Below are 12,434 nucleotides of genomic sequence, written 5' to 3' on the forward strand. Positions count from 1 at the left end.
TGCTATTTATAGTGTATTACATTGTTAATCCAGTGATTTAAATTTAAAATATACAAGTAATGGGTATAGAACACTGGCAGGTTTGGGGTTTTTTTTGCCAGTGATGAAGTGGTTTTATTTCGATGTTTTTGTCTCCGATGGATTTTCCCCAGTGTCTAGTGTCTTCAGCAATCTGAAAAGGCCAGCTGCTTCTCGTATCCGACTGAACTCAATACAGAATGCTTGCACTTCTATAAACAAGTCCTGTACATTAATAATTTTGTTTCTGATTAAAGACTGCAGAAAGACACAAACAAGACGTACCAGGCGGTTCTGAAATAGAAGAGAGATGGTATCATAACCCAAATAAATGTTTGCAACCATGTCAGTTAAACAGCTGTTTGGCCTCAGCAGTACAACTGAGGCATTGCGGGACTGTTTAGCCTCAGCAGTAGTCTTCCTCCCTACTTTCCTACTTCCCATACTGCTACCGTATTTAAAAAGTGGTCTCCTCTGCTTTATAGTACTTTACTTACGGGCACAGGAGCTTTCTCAAGATTAATCCCATGCACCAAGTGAAGCACCAGATCTACATATGCACTGTACTTCATTTCTTTATTATGTAATCTCCAAATAAAGTCAGAGAGAGGGGATCATAACCCACGATGATGTCATCACTAGGGTCACCCCTCTTGCTTAGTCTTATTTTCTACTGTAACACCAGAAAGAAAAATGAACAAGCTTCACTTCTCAAAATTCCCCAGTCACTATGTGTTTAAGGCACTCCAGCTGGGAAGTGTCCGCAGCAGAACTGATCCCAAACTTGCTCTGTGGGAAACGCTCTGTCCCTGAATTACCACATGACCCTGTTCCTCTAGCTTAGAAGGACAGCACCAGGGACATCTAACCCAAGACAACAGTTCCAAGCTCATGGCTGAGAGCTGTGATTTTCCACCTGCTCCAGTGAGAAGACGGAATCTCAGAAGCATTTCTCCTTCCTAAGGGCTGCTCAGGCAACACCTTGCAGAGCACGCTGGGAAGCGGAGACCTAGGAACTGGCACCTACAATTTGTCATACACAGATCCAGTCACTAACCCTCTGCTTTACACAGAGTACATTTTTCCTCAAGGACAAAAGCAGATCTTACTTACCACTAAAGTGGTCTCATAGTTCACATTGTGAAAAAGAGTGGAAACCAAGCCCCTCTCTAAAAGCAACTGTATACGTGAACGATGTTTATCAGACAGAACTGAGGGGGCTTGATAAGTAAGTGCCCAAAGTATTTTAGACACTGCAAATAAGCTACCAACTATTTTTTACAGGAACTGAGCTTACTACTGCAAAATTTGCTACCTATACCAAGAGAATTCAGAAACTGAACAAGTTATTCACTACAATCAAAAGGCATCACATGTTTTCTCTGCAACACAAATTCAGTTACAAGAGTAATAATTGAGGAACGTGAAACTCAGAACAAAAAAACAAATGCAAGATGCTGGCTGACTCCCAACCTTTGAAGATTGTGCCTCTCTCACATCCAATAGGAGTGGTTTTGTACCATGCTTTTCAAATAGAACACCTTGTGGCTCAGTTGCTGTAAGGCCTCATACACAGTAGTAACAAATGCTGCTTGGTGATCAGCGTGTGTTCCTCGACCCTCTGTTCTTTTTCATCCCCCATGAGCCTGAAGCACAGCTGCTATATGCTCTCAGCACCCCCACTGAGCACGGTGTCCCACTCCGCAGGCATATTCTCAGCTGCAGCCCAGGTCTGCTGCTATTTTTCCTTACCTGCTACCAAATGCAATAGGCACGGCTATGCAGCAGGTCACAGATCAAGCTACCCATGTGTACCTGGCAGAGGCCCAAAGCAGAGAAGCATCAGCAGCCACCAAAAGATAACATGGTTAGTCTTTATCTGGAAGTGTACTAAGATGATGACAGAGGCATTTGTGCTGCTACCACATTGCACACATATCCTGCTAGAGAAAGCACTAGATAAGGACACCAAAACAAGCTTAAGGGAAAGGAGCAGCTGCCTTGTTGCAAGAGACTAAAGAAGCTGCAGTCCTTCAGTGTCGAGAGGAAAAAGCTGAGGCAGGGCTTGGTCAAGATTCACAAAGCCTTGGGTAAACTGAACATGGAACTGTTTTTCACCAATGACAAATCCAAGAAAACAAGTTCTACTGGGCACTTGGTGAAACCAGCAGACCAGTTTAGGATAGAAGGAAGTACCTCGCACAGCGTGTAGACAACCGTGTGTGCCAAAGGTGTGGGAAGCTCCCCAGGGGGTAAGGATCCTTGAAGTTGCTACAACTTGCATGCTGGTACTGAGGAAGTATGACAGGCTTGGGAAGCAGCAAGTTCAGTGGGGTAGACAGAAAACAGAAGGGTTTTAATGTCTTTGAGACCTGCCAGCTGTTATAGGTTGGTAATCCTCATGACTGAAGGGCAAGACTTCCACGTGAGTTTTTTAACATCACCTCAGAGGTCCAGAAATGGTGGGCACGCTTGTACAGAAAAGAAACTTGAAGCTTAAAACTAAGCAGAAGGCAAAAAACTAATGCCAGGGGTGAAGAAAAGGCACACTGAGTGACAGATAAACCTTCTGCACATAAGGACCCGAGTCACATAAAACTGCAGTTTTGCCATGGAGAAGTGCATTATGTCTACAGAAAAACAGGGAACCTATCAAGTCTTGTAAAAAAAGGCAAAGAAACATCTGTTAAACACTATAAAGAACTGCATAGTGTGTTAGGGAAAAAAACCCATGCCTTTGAAATAAAGCAGCAGTAAGACAGAATAACTTAATGTTACCAGCCTTATACAATCTCGGCACATATTATGCAGAGCAATATATGGGACCCTTTTTTCCTAACCAATTTACCAAAGTACTCACCTGCATATACTTGTCTTTAATCTGTTCACAGGTGGAGATACAATTGGAGATATAAAGATGAATAAATTCAGGTGGGAGATCAACTGCAGTAGTAAGCCTGTTCAAATTAAAAATATCCAGTAGTTTATGAAGCCATAAATTATAGTGATTCTGTTGCAAAACAGGTGAGTTAGCTGGCAAAAAAAACTAGTATCACAGGTCTGTGTCATACAGAGCTGCTAACTGACAGCTTCCACAGATGTATTTCTAATAATTTAAATTTCTTCATTACAAGTCCAAAACTTTTTTTAACTCTGACACAGTACAGAAGCTGAGTTAGTTAGATTGGTTTCTAGTATATTTGATACACCTACAAATACCTGCTATGTATTACACAAATGAGTCAATGACACTAGTTTCCAGTTTATGAGGCAGCCCCCAAGCTGTCCGTGTATCAAGATTCTCCTGCAATAAGCACTGCAATACAATTTTGCTTATTCATATTTGAATTTCAGGTAATGAAGCTAGATGCTGAACTCCTTCCTTAAGCATGGAACTAGAATAACTCCTTTGTTAAGGCAAAAGATCAGTTTCCTTAGTTCCTTCAGATCCAAATTTTAGTCCCAGGAACTGAAACAACATGCATACCTACAGCTCAAATAAAAGAGACCCTGACTAGATTAAAATGTTAACTAGAGATTAATGATGTATGATAATCTCAGAAGCTTCTTAGTACAAAAGAATTGAAGAACTGTTGCATCAAAGACTGGTATTAGTGTTATTTTTAAGGGTTAACAGCAAAGCACACCTACTTGTGGTTTAACAATACCCAACTATTAAAGTATTTGAGCTGCCACTGTTTCTTGATTGAAAAAGCAATACAGCTCTCTAGGTAGGTAACACACTACATGTAGAACTGCCATAAAGTTACAGCAGAATCTGACCAGAGTGACTGATCACAGCCCTATCTCAAGTAGTGAAAAGGGGGGTGGGAATCAGGGAAAACAGTACACGTTTTAGACTTTTCAGTTTCAAGTTTTTGTCTTATTTCACTTAACAAAATCAGTGTCCCCCTATTTGTACTGACAGTCATTTTGCAGTTGAGAAAAGCTGTTCCTATGGAAGTTATGCTGTGGAAGAACCAGCATGCTTGACTGGTGGTGTAGGTACCCTGGACAGAATTAAAAGCTCTTTTCTTACCACTATTTCTCCATACTGTGATCGCTAGCCCAACTTCAGGACAGTAACTGCTGTCAGTCTGCACCAGTAGGGTGGGATTTATTACAGAAATGTTTTTCCTCAAATGATATTTAAGGTGCAGTTCAACTCTGCTGCAAAGAGACTGCTGAGCAAGGCTGATTTGGTAGTCCACATTGCCAAGAAATGGAAGAAAGTAAGTGGGAGAGATTTACTTCTGTAGTTTGTGGGGATTAGCAGTCTAGAGAAGTTCTCCCATTGAAGGGGCTAGCATTCCATTATGGAAATGGGCTGTACCTATATGCAGAAGTCATTCCCGATGAAGACAGGGCATGTACATAAAGCAGGATGGCTATTTACCAATGCCACCTTTTGCTTGCTTAAGCCACATCAAGACTGCGAGTTGTGTTTAAGCAGATCAGCTGTTCACTTTTTGCGGAGGACTCTCAGAATAACTGCCCTTTGCCCCACTGTAGGCTTCTGTCTTCCACACAAGCATACCTCAAGAAGGATCAAAACGAACATTTCCAGGTGTCCTAATAAAACACAACCACTACCTCAGTTGAAAGAGAATAGAGAAGCCAGACATGAGGCTAGTTTTTAAGATGTGAGAAAAGAACGTGAATTCTTCATCAGGAATGACTGGATTGTGACCCGTTAGAGGGAGGGACAGTCACTACAGTGACAAAACCATACACATCCAGAACTGGTCATTTTGCAAGTCAGTAACTAAGCTTGCAGCTTCCTGGGACATAGGACAGGTACTTGCTAGTGAAATTTATGTATTAACCAGAAACCTGATGTCTGAGTAAAACTTCAGGCACCCTATAGATTGCAGTGACAGGCTCCCTTAAGTGGTAACTACTTTAAATACTGTTTTGAGCTGAATGTATCAAACAGTTTGATAAAGTGATTTTCTAGTAGTTACCAACTCCAGATGAAGTTATCCACAACACAATATGCATTTCCCCATTGTTTTCCAAGTAGAAACACTTTGCTATTATTAAAGAGTAACACAGTGTGTTCTGTCAACAAGCCCCTCCATTCTTGGAGCAGGGAATGAAAGATTAGCAACATAGCACCTGTTCAAGAAATGTGCTTTTTACCATACCTAATATGTTAAAATATGGTATGTTATAAATAATTAATATTAAATTACATTAATTTTAGTGAAATATTTTGTTTTAATTATATAAAATTATAAATATTTAATATAAAATGTAATATATATGCCTCCACCATCACATCTTTCTGCTGGGAAACTGTGGGTGTTTTTTCCCTGGTAAGCTGCAGTTTTGCTACTACTAAGAAGAAGCTGTTAACATTACAGTAATATTTTAAAATAGCTTTGCTGTAAAAAGGAACTTAAAAATTGGCAGCATTCTCTGAACTTAGTACTGAAGATGTTCAAGAGGTTCAATTCTTTATTACCAACCCACAGCTAACTTTACCAACTTAGTCTGGACTAAAATAAGAGGGTTTTTTCTTTAACTGCAGGCACCAGCAACAAGGAACTACATGAAAAGTAAGTAAAGCCTTTAGGAAAGGAACAGTCCAGTAGTTGTAGAAAGCAACAAAAATCCACAGCACTCTCTTCCTCTGCAGGATTAATCAGAGCACAGGAAGTCTTATTATTAAAAGAGTATTAAAAAAACCTGCAACACTGCAAACAGCATAGAGAAATTGAAGAGGGAATGATAGTTTGATACTCCCTTCCTTCACTGTAATCTAACTAGTCATTTCTTCAATTCCAGTTACTTCTGGTAGTCTCTGGAATGTGTTAAAATACAGCTCTGTGGCCAGCCTCACAATCACTTAATAACTGTTCAGTCGTTTATTTTACATACTTAACGAAACCTTCTTAGATTTGAGACAATACTCACCGATTTACAACTTCCATTGAATGTAAGGACATGTCCATGTTGACCAAGACAGAAAAATACTCTGTTATCTGACTAGACTGCATCAGTTTCAGCAACATTTCTATAGCTACTAAAGGATTGTTTTCAACCAGGTCTGGCAATTTGGCAGGAGTAAGACCAATATGGTAAACAAGCTTGGGGTCCTTTTCCAGTTCTCCAAGGAGCTGTAAAGAGGAAGAAAAAAAAAAAAAAAAAAAAAAAAAAAAAAAGACTCAGGTTTCTTTTTCTTAACTATTCACATTACTGCTTGAAGAAACTGCTGTAATACATCTAAGCTATAGGAGAATGACAACCCTTCAGAATTAGGCATCTCTATTGAAAGACACCGGAGGTATACTTTGGAATTTCTATGTAAAGGCAACTGTGCCCATAAAACCTTTAATAAGGCATTTGGCAGTTTTCCATCAGTGCGTGGCAAGGAAGGGAGGCAAAAAAGCCACGAAAAGTTTCAGCTTTCTTAATTTCCTGTCCAGCAGGAAGAAACCTCAATTTCAGGTTAATTGTTGTCACAAAAAGTTCTGCAAATAAAGGATATTTTATAGTGCTAGCATAATGATTACCAAAAAAGCACACTGAAATCAGGAGTAATACTACCAAACCGGGGGGAGGGAAATCTGTGTTGGCATTTCTGAAATAATTCCTTATCAAAAACTTCCAGAAAAGCACCAGCAATTTTGTTACAAGATTTTTCCATGCAGAAAAATACTGGTGCCACTAACTGATCAGCTGTAACTATGTCCAATCAACGCTATAAAATTTAAAGATTTCTTCCTTATTCTTACAAACCCAAGTAAAAACTCCTGGGTTTTTACAATTTAAAGTCCTTGGAGTTTCCTGAATTCAAACACAGATCAATTAAAGTGATCCAAGTTTTCTAGAATACATGAGTGAAGAGACAGCTTGTTAGAAAAATAATTTTAGACAGAAAAGTGCATGATACTTACCTGTGTTTGCTGTGGGGAAGTCAAGGGACTTTTAAAAGCTTTTGCCATGATTCTTTTTATCTCAACTCCAGTGCTGTTCTTAACGCACATTGACTTATCCCACTGAATTGTGTGATCTGGCTCTATGGGATTTAACCATGCCAATTCATCCTCACATATATGGAGCGGAGGCGGCGGTCGAATAAACTCTGGTCGAAAGTGACCTAAATGGCAACAAGGTGAAACTGTTTTTATGCTTCAGATATTCCGTTATTATTACGTCAATACAAAAAGACTACCCCTGAAGCCCCCATTTCTTTAAGCTCTTATAACACTGAGAACATCATTACAATCTTATTTGCCTCCCCTAAAAGTCTGGAAATGCGAACACTATGAAGCCTGATCTGGAGACGGCCTGACAGTTTTGCACTGTTTCATTCATCTTCATTCCCATTTCACACCTTGAAAATACTTCTGAATCGTATTACACTTCATCTGGAGAAGTATAACAACATAGCATGTCATGAGTTACAGAAACAAAGATGTGAAAACGCACATACTTTCTATAGGAGGTTTTGGTCCACTCACTAAGGCTTCTGTGATCTGGGAGGCAACGGAGCTGTCAAAACCGGAGTTGGAAGAATCTGGGTCAGGATCGCTGAGAATGCTGGGGAAGCTGGCCTTGCTCTGCGTTGGCAACTCAGACTGACGTTCTGAAAGAAGGCCAGTCCATAATATTAAAGCATAAAATTGAAACAGAGATGCCTGGAATACTAAAAGCAGTGAGAAACAAACAGATTTAGAGAAGAAATAGCTTAAAAAACAACAGATAACATCAACATGAAATTTAGTACTGGGCCAGGCAGCTAGTCCTCAGAGTGCCAGCTGACAGGCAAGGGACAGAGGTATGCAGCAAGGATAAAGAAGAAATAGAAACCAATCTGAAACATAGCCTTGGCTTTAGAAAAGGTACGTAACTGATGTAATCTGCATCTAAAAGCACATTAGCAGGTTCACATGGTACTCCTAAAAGAGTTCACATGCTGTATCTAGTTTTGCAATCACTTCTCAGAGCAGGGAAGTGAAAAATCTCCACAGACATTTACAGGCTCCACAATGATAATGGTCACACTAGACCTGAAGTCAGCTATTCAAGTTTACCCAACACATTTCAGTGGCATTGCGTAAGCTACTTTTGCATTCGCTGTCAAGCTGCAGCAAATACTTCTGTGGAAAAAGATGGAGTTTAACTGTTATGTGATTCTGCACACATCGTTGTTAAAGCAAACCTAAGAGGTGCTGAAAGTGTCCCTTTAAAGACCAAATTACGGAACATAAACAAGTTACATAAAAATAGTATTAAATTTAGTATATACAGCTGAAGGCTTGAAGACCATGGGGCTCAATACTCGCATTGTAAGATTTTTAGGCATTCTTTTCTCACAATCTATCACTCTTCTGTATCTGAAGACTTAATGGCTGATTCTCTGTATTATTTTGAGAGATCATGTTTTCCACTGCTTTGGCAAAAAAAAAAAACCCAACCAAAAAAACCCCGCAAAACAAACCCCAACAGACAAAAACCAGAAAGGAAAACAACTCCAGAACATCACCTTATACTTCCCCCCCCCCATCCACAGAGGGCATTAAGCAGTAGATTAAGTAATCTAAAGTCAAAAATTCTTGATACCACACAAGGAATCCCTTGAAAAAGTTCCACGCGAAACTGAACACTGCTGCTTTTTCTGACTAATTAGGCGTAGTTCTGTCAGATTTAGTGTACTGTCCCTCTCACTTCTAAGCAAAGCGTGCTTGCTCCTTTTTGTGCAACTACGTTGACCTTTCCCAGCTTCTCATGTGCATGACTATTTCATATGACTCCAACCAAATCCACAAGAGATGCTGAAACTGCGGGTGACAAAAGGATCATCAAAACAAGGCACCACCCATTGCTATTTTCTTTTTTGGCTTTCTGTCCTACTTTATCCAATTATTTCAGATCATGCAAACATTTGCATATATTCTCACTGAAGCAGCACAGCAGGGTGTGTTTTTCTGTGAAAAGGTAACAACTGTCATACTTTTCAGTTGTTTTCAAAAAAAAAAAAAAAAACAAACCCAAAATCCACACCACAATTTTAAAAGTCAAAGTCCAAATGAGCTGGCTTATAAAACATGTCTTTGACTTTATAGACTGTTTCAAACTCCAGCTTGTGAGCACTTTCATTTAGCGACTGAACAAAGGGTTGATTTAACAAATTAAGCTTTGTGAAAAAAAAATTATATATTAGGCATCTTTTTTCAGTCATTTTATTTATAGTCTAGAACTTAAATCTATCAGTTGGTATAAGCAAATCACTGATGTGTTTGTATCCCCATAATCTCAAATGATCAATGATACTTAATTAGAAATAAAAGTTTAAGACACAGTCCCTCATTTCAGAAGCGAGCCCTTAGTTATATGCATTGGTGCTCAAAAGCTCACCCTCACTGCTTCAAGAATTAGGGCTGGATCAACAGTTCCAGGTAAGCAGAAGCGAGAATTAAAACACACTGATTTAACAGGTGATAATGTAGCATCTTGAACTAAGACATTTAAATTTTTTAAAATGAATCTGCAAACAACCACTTAGGTTCCCTTATGGAGCTACTTTTTTCTTCTTTTTACCTGTAAAAGGACACTTTCTTTGATTCTCAAAGGAAAGCTCTGCAACTTATTATAAAGTTAACTTTAATACAGGTCAATTACCCTTAAATCTAGTAAGGGTTAGCAGGCAGTTATGAGCACTTTGCCAAAAGACCCTGCAACTAGGTAGGAGAAAGTGACATTTTTTATATGGTAACACACCAGATGAACAAAACCAAGCTACAGGGAGAGACCGAGGCTTGAATGAACATTCTGTAGACCAAATGGTGAAGAGAATAAATCAAGCTTTAATACTCATTCCCAACATGCTCTATTCCAACACTCTACTTTGGGGAGGGGGGGGAGGAACCAAAACAAAACAAAAAACCAAAACAAACCCAAAAAAGAAAACCGCACCCAGAAAAAACACTATGTGGTTGCAAGGGAATTGTCACAATGAGCTCAAGCTGAGAAAACAAGCGAAGTATTTCTTCCTCCCTTTACAAAAAAAGAATTGGTATAGATACACTGGCTGAAAAAAATGTCATGCTTTCTAAACTATTTGGGTTGATTTGGCAGGTACATTCTAAAGCAAGTCAGAAAATCATCCTGCTCTAAATAGCCCTAAATTCATCTCAGGGACCACAATTTTGAAGGGCCACCAAGTCTTACAGCTGTTATGTTCTACGAAATGTGGGAGGCAAGGGTAGAAATGCAACCCCTTGAACACTGTCTCTAAGCACCATAATACAAGTATTTATGCACTGTCAGTAGCACAGCTTCATCCTGCATGTTGAATCACTAAGAGAAATATACTGGAAACTGAAAAATTCACAGACCTTCTGAAACATAACAAAGAGACAGTCAAGAAGCATCACAATATTAAAATGAGCAGAAAACTTACCTTCTAAGAAAGCAAACAGAAAGCAGACATTTATTCTTGGGGTTCACTACATGTTTAATTTTTAATGAGAACAAACTGTTCAGAAAGCAAACAGTACCAAGGGGAAAACAAACAAAAACAAATTAAAAAACCTCCACGCTTCTTTAAGGCATCGCATATGCCTTATGCTAAAAATCACAAGTTATCTGAAGTTTCACAAAATCTGAATTCACAAAAATCTTCTAGAAAACACAGACAGGATGAACAGAACAAGAACCAGAAGGGCTTGTTTCCCCCTTGAAGGTATGTTAGGGTATTCAATTTGCATTTTCAAAAGGACCCACAGTCTGGAAATAATAGCCGAGGAGGACACCAGAGGGCATCTGTACACTGTGAACAAGCCAGTGACAGACTCCACAAAAAAAACGGAGGGTACCGAGAGACAACTGCAGGACCAAGAAAGCCTAGTTAGTGCCTGACCTCAGAGCAGTAAACCACATCGTACAGATATAGAAGTGGGATGGTCAGTTTTCAAGCAAGTAGGCCCATTTGCACGTACCTAGGAAAAAAACACTATTTTTTGCTGTCCAAACTGGCTCCTTGTTCCCAACAATATTCTCTATTTCAGATTAGCTCCAGATGTGACTCATCAGTCAATGTGATCAGAACAATCATGTTCCCGCTCCTTTTCTCCTGTCAAAGGATAAGCATCACATTGCTTTTCTTTCCAATCCAGTAAAAGTAGACCACCTGCCCACTCCTGAGCTAATGCTGCAAGATCTGACTTTATTTTATAAAACTGAAGATATAATTGGAATAGCCAATTTGCCAGGTGCAGCTGAAGTACTGGTACGTGACAGCATGACAGTTATGCTATGTTCTCTTATACTAGAAATACTGCAAAGAGCAAAAAGGGGTAAAAATACACACACACACACAAAATCACACCCCACCCCCCCCAAAAAAAAAAAAAACCCACAAAGCTTCAGATGAAAATATTCCTATGCTTGCAAAATGTTCTCATGTTTAAGGCAGTATCATGTATGCTTAAAAAGCAGCTGGTTAATTAGGATAAAACAGCTAAGGCCTAATCTCTGCTTGAAGTTTCTCTATGTGCTTGAACATGGGCTCGAAGACCCTAAAGCATAGTTCAACCTTTTTCATATGTAGGATAGATAAGAGTGTTTCTCAGGTAACTCACAGCCACACTACAATTAGTGCTTCCGTTCGTAACTGAACCACAGCCACAAATCTTCCTTACCTGCTAATGCCAGCTGAAGCCCGCTTATATCCACTGACTGGGCCATGTTCCCCACGTCCATTGAAGCTATCTGCCGAGGAGTCTTCTTGAACAGTTCTCTAGGGGGGGCCAACATCAGCTGAGAAAGAAAGAATTTTTCTGGAGGAGTTATGGGAGGCAAGAAGCCTGTGGAGACACAATGGAAAACAATCCCCGATTTTTAAGGCAGTAGCATTAATGGTTTCCATACGCTTCACGTAGAACAAGCAAAAATAAAACGCAGACTAACATGTTATTTGTGGCAAGATCAGTGGAACTGAAGAGTCTTTGCGAGTACATACAAAACTGCTACCTATTCAGCTCCGAAAGTGATATAAAAAGTGTTATACTGATCGGTATCACGCACCTCGCCATGCGACGTCTGATTCTCAGTCAAGTCATGGCGGTTTCTCTCCAAGCTTTCTAATTTGGGCAACTAGTGAGCTATTAAATATGACCAGACGTTGCATGTAGGTCTGTAAGTACCTACATACTGTAGGTCAGTAAAGTAACTCTCTGAGAAACCGATTTACCCATCACTGCCACGCTTGCGTTCACTCAAGTGGGAAAAAGGTGTTTTGCTCTCGCATACTTCTCCAAGCGGTTTGTTCCACAGCCTGAAAGCTGTCCTCTAGGTTCTCCTAAGGGCCTTCTCCCCCAAATTCCGTGATACGGTCCAACCGAGCGGCCCACCTGACACCCAGCCTAGAGACGCCTGCCTTGGAAAAACCCCCACCACTTCTTCCA

General features: G+C 39.9%; 1 protein-coding gene across 3 annotated transcripts; it reads right to left on the reverse strand.

The window, feature by feature from the left end:
* Window positions 1–88: 88 nt before the first annotated feature.
* Window positions 89–12,421, reverse strand: CNOT11 (CCR4-NOT transcription complex subunit 11). 3 transcript variants are annotated; one of them, XM_035894380.1, is made up of 7 exons: window positions 12,280–12,421; window positions 11,670–11,834; window positions 7,460–7,612; window positions 6,921–7,123; window positions 5,938–6,140; window positions 2,879–2,975; window positions 89–312 (listed from the first exon to the last, which is right to left on the reverse strand). In XM_035894380.1, exons 2-7 carry the CDS (start codon window positions 11,782–11,784, stop codon window positions 115–117), a joined length of 969 nt encoding a protein of 322 aa, XP_035750273.1. In that variant the 5' UTR covers window positions 11,785–11,834; window positions 12,280–12,421; the 3' UTR covers window positions 89–114. The 3 variants fall into 3 exon arrangements, with proteins under 3 accessions (XP_035750273.1, XP_035750272.1, XP_035750274.1); XM_035894379.1 differs by lacking the exon at window positions 12,280–12,421 and adding an exon at window positions 12,221–12,227; XM_035894381.1 differs by lacking the exons at window positions 89–312; window positions 12,280–12,421 and adding exons at window positions 319–1,833; window positions 12,221–12,227.
* Between the last annotated feature and the right edge of the window lie 13 nt (window positions 12,422–12,434).

This window comes from Egretta garzetta, unplaced genomic scaffold, assembly GCF_000687185.1.
Source record: "Egretta garzetta isolate BGI_Z169 unplaced genomic scaffold, ASM68718v1 scaffold5, whole genome shotgun sequence".
In the NCBI taxonomy this organism is placed as follows: domain Eukaryota; kingdom Metazoa; phylum Chordata; class Aves; order Pelecaniformes; family Ardeidae; genus Egretta; species Egretta garzetta.

Excerpts from the sequence above, each read along its gene's own strand:
- CNOT11 (XM_035894379.1), bottom strand. Across the intron at positions 7,613-11,669 it reads GCTTCAGCTGGCATTAGCAG|AACGTCAGTCTGAGTTGCCA; the intron begins GTAAGGAAGATT and ends GCCTTCTTTCAG. Across the intron at positions 2,976-5,937 it reads TCAATGGAAGTTGTAAATCG|GCTTACTACTGCAGTTGATC; the intron begins GTGAGTATTGTC and ends TAATTTGAACAG.